Source organism: Tachyglossus aculeatus, chromosome 8 (genome assembly GCF_015852505.1).
Source record: "Tachyglossus aculeatus isolate mTacAcu1 chromosome 8, mTacAcu1.pri, whole genome shotgun sequence".
Lineage (NCBI taxonomy): Eukaryota > Metazoa > Chordata > Mammalia > Monotremata > Tachyglossidae > Tachyglossus > Tachyglossus aculeatus.
The window spans coordinates 3,050,555-3,063,508 of NC_052073.1; the positions used below are offsets into that span (position 1 = coordinate 3,050,555).

The 12,954-nt window shown below is 43.2% G+C and overlaps 1 protein-coding gene across 3 annotated transcripts in view; it reads right to left on the minus strand.

Annotated features, from left to right (window-relative positions):
* Positions 1-5,864: 5,864 nt before the first annotated feature.
* Positions 5,865-12,954, minus strand: part of FAM81A (family with sequence similarity 81 member A) — a 49,593-nt gene continuing 42,503 nt past the window's right edge. For all 3 annotated transcript variants that reach the window (XM_038750529.1, XM_038750530.1, XM_038750531.1), the window contains 3 exons: positions 10,961-11,096; positions 7,706-7,901; positions 5,865-6,341 (listed from right to left, as the gene is read on the minus strand). In XM_038750529.1, coding sequence (XP_038606457.1) covers positions 6,202-6,341; positions 7,706-7,901; positions 10,961-11,096 — 472 coding nt within the window. In that variant the 3' untranslated portion in view covers positions 5,865-6,201. The remainder of the gene's footprint in view (positions 6,342-7,705; positions 7,902-10,960; positions 11,097-12,954) is intronic.

Here is a 12,954-nt window from a genome sequence, read left to right on the forward strand (position 1 = left end):
ATAAGAGAAGCAGCGTGGCTCAGTGGAAAGAGCCCAGGCTTTGGAGTCGGAGGTCATGGGTTCACATCCTGGCTCCATAACCTGTCAGCTGTGTGACTTTGGGCAAGTCACTTCACTTCTCTGGGCCTCGGTTCCCTCATCTGTAAAATGGGGATTAAGACTGTGAGCCCCCCGTGGGACAACCTGATCACCTTGTATCTTCCCAGCGCTTAGAACAGTGCTTTGCACATAGTAAGTGCTTAACAAATACCATTATTATTATTATTATTATAGTTGGTGGATGCACTCCCTGCCCACAAGGAGCTTACTTTTTTTCTAATGGTATTTGTGAGCGCTTACTATGTGTCAAACACTGTTCTAAGCGCTGGAGTGGGTACACATTAATTAGATCGGACACAGTCCCTGTCCCACTTGGGGCTCACAGGCCGAGTAGGAGGGAGAACAGGGATTTAGTTGAATCGCCCCCCCCCCCCCCCCCGCCCCCCACACTCCATGCCTTCTTACCTTCCATCCATCCTCAATCCTCGGCCTTCTGTTTTCTCCCCAGGCACACAGTCAGTCCTTTGGGATTGTGTGACCCTGCCTTTCCAACCAGAATGGAAAGTTAAGAAAAAGAAAAAGAACCCAGCTCAATCCCTGTAATAGGAAATTCCTCTAATGCAGCCACTAAAACACAAGACACTGTGTTCCGTGTCTCAGGCCATACACTCTCTTGTCTGAACTTCCAACCAACCCAGAACTGTTAACAGATCCTGAACCCAGAGAGGAGCAGTCGACGGCCCCAACTAAAACCCGAGGCAATGTGGGAAAACAAGTCAGTACAGGGGATGTTTAAAAATAGGTCAGTACAATCCACAGGCACTGGAGAAGGCTTGAAATGATCCTAAATAACCATGTGATGGCAGCCAACTTCCAGGAATCAGGGAGCCCTGCACAGGACTTTAAGATGCCAAAGGTTCAGGAGTAGAAGAGACATCCTCTGACTCTCTCCCCCAACCCCTTTCTTGCCAGCTTTCTGAGAAGGGGCCTGAGGAAAATCATCAAAAGTTGCTTTATCAGCTGAAAATTCCCAATCAGCACTTAATCTTCTCTGGATCTCAGCCTCCTCATCTTTAAAATGGGGATCAAATTCTACTCCCTCCCTCCTTAGTCTGTGAATCCCGTGTGGGTCAGGGACTGTGTCCAACCTGATTATCTTGAATCTACTCCAGTGCTTGACACATAGTGAGGGTTCAGTACAATAATAATCGCTATTACAATAAATCATATTCACTGAGGGCTTACTGTGTACTAAGCACTTGGGAGAGTGCAATAAAACAGAGTTGGTAGAAACGTTCCCTGCCCACAATGAGCTTAACAGTCTAGAGGGGGAGACAGACATTAATAGAAATACATTTAGGTTTTGTGAGGCTGAGGGAGGGGTGAATAAGGGGTGAACAAATCCAAGTGCAAGGGGAATGCAGAAGGGAGTGGGGCAAGGACATCCCCCTTCTGGACTGTTCTCCCCCTTTTAGACTGTGAGCCCATTGTTGGGTAGGGAGCGTCTCTATATGTTGCCGACTTGTACTTTCCAAGCACTTAGTAAAGTTCTCTGAACACAGTAAGTGCTCAATAAATACGATTGAGTGAATGAATGAATGAAATGAGAGCTTAGTGGGGGAAGGCCTCTTGGAGGAGTTGTGTTTTTAATAAGGCTTTGAAGGTGGGGATAGCGTTCATCTGTCGGATATGAAGAGGGAGGAATTTCCAGGCTGGGCAGGCTGGGAGATATATGCGATCAAGGCACATGAATAACAAAGTGTAATAAAGTGTAATAAAACAGGTAGGGTTGTGGATCTCTAAGGGCCACATGGAATCACTGAACAATTTCAGTTTCAGTGGACATGAGAACCAGAATGGGGGCTGGAAGAGCAGTGAATTCTGGGAGAGTAGCAACGTGGCCTAATGGATGGAGCACAGGCCTCGGAGTCAGGGGACCTGGGTTCTAATCCTGACTCTGCCACTTGTCTGCTGTGTGACCTTAGGCAAGTCACTTCACTTCTCTGGACCTCAGTTGTGTCATCTGTAAAATGGGGATTCCGACTGTGGGCCCCATGAGGGACAGACTGCCAAAGTTGTATAATCTGATTCCTGTGCTCCTCATGAATTAATTGTGGTATTTGCTAAACTCTTACTAGTTGCCAGGCACTGTACTGGCACCACTGCCACTGGGGTAGATACATCTTGGGATACTTGGGATACAAGTGGTGGGGTGGATACATCCCCCCTTCTAGACTGTGAGCCTGTTGCGGGCAGGAATTGGTCTCTCTGTTGCTGAATTGTACTTTTTAAGCACTTAGTACAGTGCTCTGCACACAGTAAGTGCTCAGTAAATGCGATTGAATGAATAAAAGCAAATAGGGTTGGTCACAGTCTCTGACCCACATGGGGCTCACAATCTCAATCCCCATTTTACAGATGAGGTAACTGAGGCCCAAGGTCCCACAGCAGACAAGTGGCAGAGCTGGGATTAGAACCCATGACCTTCTTACTCCCAGGCCCGTGCTCTATCAGCTAGGCCATTCTGCTTCCCACATGGGACCTGAGGATCCTGTATCTATCCCAGTGCTTAGTTCAATGCTTGGCACCTTGTAAGAGCTTAACAAATAGCACAATTAATTAATGAGGAGCACAGCAGACTACACAGATTGGGGGAAAGGAGGCTCCTAATTCAACAATCTTGAGCCCATCCAAACAGTGTGGCAGCCATAGAGCAAATATCATATGTAATCCCTAGATGTAGAAAGCAGACCATGGAGAATTCTGTATCGAATTGAATGCACATTCTCAGACATTTTTAGCAAAAGTGGTCCCTTAGGCACTTTCTGGTGCCTTTAGGCTTTAGTTTGCAATCAAGATACTTCAATCAGCACTACAGCTTTTACAATAAAAAACGCTTTTAAAGAAAAAAATCACACACAGTACATACTGTTTTTTCTCTCATTTCATTCCTTTGGGGTTTTTTTTTTAAGATCCTGTTTATTACAAATTTCTGGAACAGGAAGGAACAGTGGAGATACTTAACAGTTAAGCTTCAGTGATAAGAGAACAAATTTATCTCATGGGAGACAAGGTCATCAGAGGTGCCTGAGAAATTCAGATTTCAGCCAACTTACTTCTCCATTGACCGTGTAGCGTCTTAGTGCAAAGTCCAGTTCGAGGTTTACCCCCCCCTTTCTCACCAATCAATACACCAATCAATAGAATTGGGAAGCAGCGTGGCCTAGTGCAAAGAGCACAGGTCTGGGAATCAGAGGACCTGGTTTCTAATCCCGTCTCTGCCGCTTGCCTCCTGTGCGACCATGGGCAAGTCACTTCACTTCTCTGTGCCTGAGTCTCCTCATCTAGAAAATGGGGATCAAATCCTACTCCCTCCCCCGGTGTCCCACCTGATTATCTTGCATCTACCCCAGTGCTTGGCACATAATAAGCGCTTGACAAATACCGTAACAATAATAATTATATTTGAGTGCTCCCTCCAAGCAGGGGACTGGACAGAGAGAGCACCTGGAAGAGTACGATGGAGTAGACGTGATTCTCCATCCAGGGAGGTGGGCCTTGGTATAGGAAGAAAAAGTCGCTGAGGAAAACAGCAGCCTTTCTCCTATCTCCTGTGAAATATACATTTTTAATCACAAAAGAGATTTAAAATACAATTTCCTGCCCCCTCCCCCACCCACCCGGGCTCACTGAGAGTGGCATTTTCTTACACGCTGCTGCGTTACTACAGATGCAAAGATACACGGTGAGGTAGTGGAAACTACGGACTGGAACATAGGAAATATTCATGACTCCTTATGGAATATATCTAAACCTAGGACTTCTGTCCTAGCCTCTTGGATCTTTGCCAAGAAATGGAAGGGGAAAAAAAAAAGATATATTTTACATGGGTGAACAGTAGTAGCCAGTTAAATACTTCATTTATGATTCATCTTAAAAATAGAATGTGCTGCTTTTCCTGAGTCATCAGTGAAAAAAATCCCCCAAATCAAAAAATATTCTCTTTTTTTTTAACCCTCGGGGGCTCCCTCACAGTTGAGATCAGTTTTTCCCCGGGAAAAATTATAAACATAAAGTGCATTCCATCTAGATCAGATGATCTCATAGGTGCCAATTTTCAAGGTTTAATAAAATATGGCAACTGAAAATAAAACACTCCAATATGAGTGTGGTCATCTGGATGAAAGTTTGGTAATACTGTTGTAAAATGCAATACCAATTTTGAATCCTCCTTTCTATTTAAAAGTATGAAAGTCTATTTCATTTAAGATACTGAAGTTCCAATGTCTTCCAACAATGATATAAACTGCTAATATATTATCTTCATAAAATACATAGAGCATCTCATTTTTACATCACTTTTGAGGGATTATCATGCCTTCTATTGTGATAGCAAATTCCTCACAGTAATACAGCGGAATAATAAATAATAATAATAAACCAAGGCACAAGAATACAGTTGGCATCAACTCTTACAACAATTAAAATGCACAAATTCTTTAGCTAGCCTCAAGTCCTTCGTTTAGATTACAGAAAAGGGATCCTAAAATTCCAAAATGACTTCAAATCCCTGGCAGTGGATAAGTGTATCTGCATAAGCAGAGTATATCAACCAACCTTGACTGGATAATACCAATCCATTATACTTACTGATCACGTACTGTGTGTAGGGCACTGTAATAAACACTTGGGAGCATACAATATAAGAGTCGGTAGACACATTCCTTGCCCACAGTGAGCTCACAGTCTAGCGGGGAAGACAGACGTTAATATAAATAAATAAATTACGGATATGTATGTAAGTGCTGTGCGGCTGAGAGTGGGGTGAATAAAGGGAGCAAATCAGTGTGACGCAGAAGAGACTGGGGAAAAAGGTAATGAGGGCTTAGCCAGGGAAGACCTCTTGGAGAAGATATGCCTACGATAATGTTGAAGGTGGGAGGAATAATTGTCCGTCGGATATGAAGAGGGAGGGCGTTCCAGGTTAGAAGTAGGACATGGGCGAGAGGTCGGCAGCGAGATAGACGAGATCGAGCTACAGTAGTAGGTTGGCAGCTTAAAGGACCGTTATCAATTGCTTGCATTACCTGAACTTTATAAAATGGAAATTTACTTTTTAGAGAGAAGATTGGAAGGGGCAGGGAGGCAGAGAAGCCAGAAATGTTGTGAATGACAATAACAGTAAGCCCCAAATGTGAATTTAAACATTTTAATCTAGGATCTACCTGGAAACAAGGATTCTCTTGGCTACTGTAAGAGTACCTAATAAGTAAACCATTACCCTAGCTCCCCCGGGACCTTCAACCTGATATTTTCAAAATGGGGAGCATCACTGAGAATGCTTAACCTGAACCTACAGAAGAAAATCTCAAAATAACAACCAGTGTGGTCTAGTGGAAAGCGCACAGGCTTGGGAGTCAGAGGACCTGGGTTCTAATCCCGGATTTGACCTTGAGCAAGTGACATAATTTCTCTATGCTTCAGTTGCTTTTTTTATGGCATTTGTTAAGCACTTACTATGTGCCAGGTGCTGAACCAAGTGGGGTGGAGTCAAGTTAATCAGGTGGACACAGTCCATGTCCCACATGGGGCTCACGGTATTAATTCCCACTTTACAGATGAAGTAACTGAGGCCCAGAGAAGTTAAGTGACTTACCCAAGGTCACACAGCCGACAAGCAGCGGAGCCAGAATTAGAAGCAAGCTCCTTCTTACTCTCAGGTCCTTGCTAGGTCACGCCGCTTCTCATCTGTAAAATGGGGGTTAAGACTGTGAGCCCTGCGTGGCACAGGGACTGTGTCCAACCTGATTAGCTTGTATCCACCCAGTGCTCAGTACAGTGCCTGGCGCACAGTAAGCGCTTAACAAATACCATTAAAAAAATTCCTTTTGCTGTCCTTTTATCCACAGAATACGAAGGAAAAAACCTTTCCAAAAGGAAACAGTGATCCTTGCAATAAGTATTTACAAGTGCAATTACTTACAAGGATGACTACTAGTCATCCTTGACAAAGCGGAGGCCATCTTCCGGAGTCGAGACGACCATCTCGGCCGGGGTCGTGGCTATCTGACACATGCACGACGCGGAGAAGAGGAATCGGAGTGTGGCAACAGGCCTCGGCTCCTTGGGCCCTTGTAAACGACCTCTTCTTCTTCTCCCTCACTATCCCAGATCGCCTCTCATTGGACTTTCCTGCTTCTTCATCTGGTGGATCTGCTTCTGTAGTTGGTCCTTGTCCAGTTTCATTTTAGCTTCGAGAACTTGTCTCAGTGACCCGATGCTTTCATAAATGGCTGTGAATCCTTTGAAGACGGGAAACAGATAGGAAGGTAAAAATAAAACACCACGATTAATTCCAAAGTCAGAAATCTATAGAAAAACCAGAACTTAAAATGGCAGTGTTCGCCTGTTAAATGCAGAAATGAAACATCTGAAAAAAGTTTCAGGCTCGCTATTCTGTACTTTTAGGATCACCTTCCCTGAAGATGCATCTTTAATTTAGGTCTATCCCTTCTTTAAGTCCTTGTGCGGACTGTGGAGTAAATCTCTGCATGGGAGTCCAAAAATATGGCCCAAAGTAATTCAGAAAAATCCCAACTAAATATTACTGAAATCTTGAATCGCGCATCAATTTCAGTTTCACTTGCCCGCCGTAATCCAATGTCTCCCAAACGTTTCTACTTTCCAGTGACCGTTCCAACATCTTTGGATGGCCCTGCCCTCCACAACCTGTTTCAAATTCTCGTTGTGCTGAGATTTCACACTATTGAATCGGTCTCTTCACTGATTCCCAGTCTTTCCCCGCCTTTAGTCACTGCTGCCCGATCCTTTTTGAAAATGACCCTCGGCCCGTGTCTTGCGTCTCCTCCAAAACCTTCATTCTCCTCTGCACCGCGGCTCTCTTCAGCTCCAAAGCCCTTCTAAAATGCCACCTCCTTCTGAAGCTTCCCTGATTAATTCCTAAAACCATCAAATCACAGCAGCCCATTAACCACCCTTAGCACTTTAGAATTTTATGTCACCCTGAGTACTCATGCTATGCCTGCATTCATGCACATTCAATTATACAGTCAATTATTTATTTAGCTATCTCAACCTGACATATCGGTGCTATTCTCTGATGTATTCTTTTTCTTCCCCTGACTTCCACTATTTTTATTATTATTGTTACTGTTGTTATTATTATTGCACTTGTTTAGCGCTATGTGCCAAGCACGGCAATTGAGGGCAGGGTAAATATGAGATAGGTTGAACGTATATGGAGCTCACGGTCTGAGGGGGAAGACATAATTCGTAAAAACTTCACACTACCTATCCCCCCATAAGATTGTAAGTCCTTAGATGCCAGGGACTCTTTCATTTGCTTCAGGTGGCTACTCTCCAGCCCTTAGTACAGTACTATGTACACACTGACGATAAGAAGAAAACTTGCCTCATCTGTAAAATTGGGATAAAATACCTGTTCTCCCTCCTACCTACACTGCGAGCTATATGTGCGACAGGGATCAGACTAAACTGATTAAAATACTATAATTATTATTACCATAGTGCATAGAATAGACCTTGACACATTGTAAGCGCTTAATAAGTACCTTTAAAAAAATTATAAATTCTGGTTTTTGTGGCTAGACTTTCAGAATGAAAAACATGCCATTTTTTACCTTACCAGCATTGAACTCAGCTTTCATTCCTTGCATGTCCTCATTCATTTGAATTTCAATCTTACTGATTCGGGCATATATCTTCTCTTCATCGTGCTTTGGCCTCTGGGCTTCCAAATTTTTCTTTTGTATCTCTTCTATTTTATCCAGTTTTGCTGACATCTGGCTGAACTTCTTCTCTATGATCCTTTCACTGATCTCCTGGATTGGATGAAAGTAATTATATTTGCTTTTTTCAGGAAAGAATGAAATCGCATGAATATAAACTTTGCTAAATTAAAATCTTTCACCATTCTCCCCCAACCAGAAAAAAATCATTCCTGGCACACAAACCTAAGGCCTAAACAGAATCCCAGAAGGCCAAGTGGAAATCAGAGAATGGGCCTTAAAAACAATTGTGTTACCTGGCACTTATCCTTTCCTCTTCCTTTAGGACTCTCTTTTCGGAGAATAAGGCAAATTAAGAGCATACTTGGGGTAAGAGGTACCAAAAAGAACAAAGCTGTGGGATTGAAGAAGTCAGTGTTTGAGCCTTTCTAAAAAACAAAATAATTTGTTTTCAATTTCAACCTTTTGTTAGTAAGCTAGCTGTACCTCTAGACTGTAAGCTCATTGGGGGAAGGGAATGTCACTGTTTACTGTTGTATTGTACTTTTCCAAGTACTTAGTACAGTACTCTGCACACTGTGAGTGCTCAATAATGATGGCATTTTTATTAAACGCTTACTATGTGCAAAGCACTGTTCTAAGCGCTGGGGAGGTTACAAGGTGATCAGGTTGTCCCACGGGGGGCTCACAGTCTTGATCCCCATTTTACAGATGAGGTAACTGAGGCCCAGAGAAGTTAAGTGACTTGCCCAAAGTCACACACTCATAAATGACTGACTGAATGAACATAGGAGTAGTATATGATCCTTATAAACTGGAAAGTGAGTTTTGCTTCCACTTTATGCTTCCAGCTATTGAGCACTTACTGTGTGCGGAGCACTGAGTGCTTGGGTGAGTACAATGTTACAGAGTTGGTAGACATGTTCCCTGCCCACTGTGAGCTTACAATCTAGGAGGGGGGGCAGACATTAATAGAAATAAATTACAGATAAGTATATAAGTGCTGTGGGACTGTCCAGTAAGCACTCAATTTACAGTTCCAGGTACCCACCCTTGCATATAAATGAAGTGAAATTTTGATAATAGCTGTATCATGAATGGCAGTTGACAGACAAAAATACCTGGCATATGGTATTTGGCATATTTGGTATTTTGTTTGAACTGTTTAGTGAAAGCATATAACCTCACTAGATACAAGTGAGGTTATAGATTTTGAGTCCGTTGTTGGGTAGGAACCGTCTCTATATGTTGCTGACTTGTACTCCCAAGCGCTTAGTACAGTGCTCTGCACACAGTAAGCGCTCAATAAATATGACTGAATGAATGAAATCAATGATTGAATGAATGAATGAATGAAAAGGTGCAAAACTGTGGGAGTCCCAATATGTATAAAGCATTTTTTGTTATTATTGGTATCATTATTATTTTTACACCTGTTAAGCGCTTTCTATCTGCCTTATGTATGGGATAAGGTAAGGCAGGGAAAAGGAAACCCAGTGACAATCAATCAGTCACTCAGTCAATGGTATTTATTGAGTGTTTTCTGTGCAGAGCAAAGTGCTTGAGAAGTACAATACAATAGAGTTGGTAGGCACAATTCCTGCCCACGAGGAACTTGCAGTCTACAGAGAGAGAAAGTCATAAAAATAAATTACAGATAGGGGAAACATTAGAGAATATGTAAATGCACCTCAAGTGGAGTGAGTCTCAAAGGACTTCAAAGTTCACAACCAAGTTCATAGGTGAAGCAGAGGAAAGAGAGGAGGGGGGAAATGAAGGCTTAGTCAGGGAAGGTCTCTTGGAGGAGAGGTGATTTTAGCAACAGAAATACCTGGATTAAAGTGCAAAAGGCCTTGGACAAAGTGGACAAAAAATTGGGAGACGAGAAGATGAGCCTTTTAGACTGTTAAAGAATGACTGGATGGTATTTAAATGAGAAATCATGAAACATAGGAAAATTGCCATCGGTGTTACTCTTTTTTAGGAAAGTAAAAATGCAGCGTTAGGAGAGAAATGGAGAAAAACAACAACAATAATAAGCACTTAACAAATGCTATTATGTGCCAAGCACTGTGCTAAACTCTGGGGCAGACATAAGACGCAAGACCATTGGATTACACACAGTCACTGTCCTGCCTGGGGGCTCATGGTCTAAGAGGGTGGAGTATTGGTCATTTAATCCCCATTTTACAGATGAGGAAACTGAGGCCCAGATAAATTAAGTGACTCGCCCGAGGTTGCCCAACAGGTAAAAGGACAACCTTGGATGAGAACCCTGGTCCAAGGACTCCCACCCCTGGGCTCTTTCCCCAAGGCCATGCGGGAATGACAGATAAGCCCTTTGGAAAGGGGGAAAATAGCACGTTACACTTGACAAGATAGGTAGATATGAGGTTATTTTTATTTACTCATTTTATATGGCTTCTGCCATACTAAAATAAAAAGCACTCTTTTAGCCACTGAAGCAGCAGAGCAGTAGAAGGAAATGAGAATTGGTGGAGAGAGAAGGTTACTGACCATTAGGAAAGACAAATGCAATTTCACTGGACGAACGGAATATCTGTGTCCTAATGTTTTTTGAAAATTATTTGCAAATCAGCTCTACTCCAGCAGTTTCCCAACTGTGTTCTGCAGGAGTTCTGTTGGGGGGAAACAGGTTCCATGGTACTGAGAGCCACAATCATTCTTCCGCTTTGCTTGATTTTTTTTTTCTTTTGGGTAATAAAATTACCCTGTGTTGACAGGTGGGCACAATCAACTCATTCAAAGGCTCTCCGTGGGATTTTTCAATGGGACTGTAAAAAAAAAAAAACTTTACTATACAAATATTAGAAGAGGCTGGGATATGTTCAAGAGTCAGAGACGCCTCGTTATTCTAGTGAGATTGAAATCCACGGCTCTCCACCAAAACAAAATCTCAGAGGATCCCAGGCGTAGGCAGATCAAAAGTGAGCTCTAGCCTCTGGCTGGGGTGGCTATTTCTGGCAGAATGGGAATCTGAAGATTTATATAAGATTAAATAAAAAATCAACCTTGTCTAATTGATCGATCAGTGGTAGTTATTATTTATTGTCTATCACTGAAATGGCTCTAAATACCTTAGCCTTGAAATGTTTGTTTCAAGAATTGCATTTGTTACTGTGGATACTTACACTATTTTCCTTAACAACCAAGGAGAGTTGGTCAATTTTATGTAAGAGTTCTTTTTCAATCCGTTCCTGCTCTTGTTGCAGCCAATTCCGTGCAGACAAAATCTGGGTGCTGAGCTCCTCAACAGTCCCTTTAAATCTAAGGAAGGAAAACGAGTTGAGAAGGAAATCTCAAAGGAACAGGAAGATCTCTTTTCCTATCAGGATGCAAATTTTTAAATCCCTAGAATGAACTCACACCAAACAAAAGATAGTTCATGTTTTCAAAATTAAGGAAAGAGAATCAGAGCTCTCTTTGATCTTGCATTTAGGGGTGTGTAAGAACAGAAAAGAATGGGAAAAAGTGAAGGAAAACAGGAGGGACTGTCCTGTTTTAATGTTATCCAGCTTGCCTACTTCTGGCCTTCCCCTCCTCCAGGAGGTCTTCCCAGACTGAGCCCCCTCCTTCCTCTCCCCCTCCTCCCCCTCCCTATCCCCCCAACCTTACCTCCTTCCCCTCTGCACAGCACCTGTATATATGTATATATGTTTGTACGTATTTATTACGCTATTTATTTATTTTATTTGTACATATTTATTCTATTCATTTTATTTTGTTAATATGTTTTGTATTGTTCTCTGTCTCCCCCTTCTAGACCGTGAGCCCACTGTTGGGTAGGGACCGTCTCTATACGTTGCCAACTTGTACTCCCCAAGTGCTTAGTACAGTGCTCTGCACACAGTAAGTGCTCAATAAATACGATTGAATGAATGAATAAATGAATGGGACAAGTTAAAAAGTCTGATAGCGATTGGGAGACTCTTGCTTGGACAGACAGGTGGAAGTGAGAAACCAGCAAGGCATGAATTATGTCTTTCCTGCATGAGCCCCCAGTAGGGTTCAAAGCCGCTTTTCACCTGGGATCCCATTTCGTGCCTTGCCGTGGCGTTCGGGAATCTGCAGCGCAGAAGGGGATCGATGGAGTCAATGGATATTACAGCCCTGATCGTTGCATCAGTAGAACCAAGGCAGTTAGAGATTGCAGTCAGGACAAGAGCACACTTATCCTGACCCTTAAAGAATAAGTGTTGAGGGTGGCGGGTTAAACAGAATTTGCCAGAAAATCGATATGTGATTTATGGCTCCTGGCCAAGCCCCGAACCATCTCTGTCCAGGAGGCCAGAATCAATCAATCAATCAATCAATCGTATTTATTGAGCGCTTACTATGTGCAGAGTACTGTACTAAGCACTTGGGAAGTACAAATTGGCAACACATAGAGACAGTCCCTACCCAACAGTGGGCTCACAGTGAATGTACGGTCTCTCTAAGCGAAACGAAAGCCAACCAAATGATTCTTCAGTGCTTTGTTTCCTCCAAGCTTCCTCCCCTTTGGAGAAAGTTCTCTTCTTGTCTTCCCTCTTCCATGGTAGGTCACCTGCCCAGAGGCAGTCAGTCAGTCAACTGTATTTATTGAGCCCTTACTGTGTGTGGAGCACTGTCCTAAGCGTTTGGAAAAGTTCAATACAACAATGTTGCCACAGCAAATGGGAGCTGACACCCCGCTGCCCCAGACACAACTTTCCTCTATCGCCTGAAAGGGAACCGAGGCTTAGGACATAGGTGGGTTGGACACCACGTGGTAACTGTCTCCTCCACTGGACTGGAAACTCCTTGAGCACAGGGACCAGGTCGACTACCTCAACTGTTCCGTCACAAGCGCTCAGTATGGTGCTCGCCCCACAGGGCACCCACCCTCTCTCAAAATAATGCACCTCTGAGATGTGGCAGTAGTGGATAGACCACAGGCCTGGGAATCAGAAGGTCATGGGTTCTAATCCCGGCTCTGCCACTTGTCTGCTGGGTGACCTTGGGTAAGTCACTTCCCTTCTCTGTGCCTCAGTTACCTCATCTGTAAAATGGGGATTGAGGCTGTGAGCCCCATGTGGGACAAGGGACCGTGTCCAGCCAGATTTGCTTGTCTCCACTGCACAGTAAGCATTTAACAAATACCACA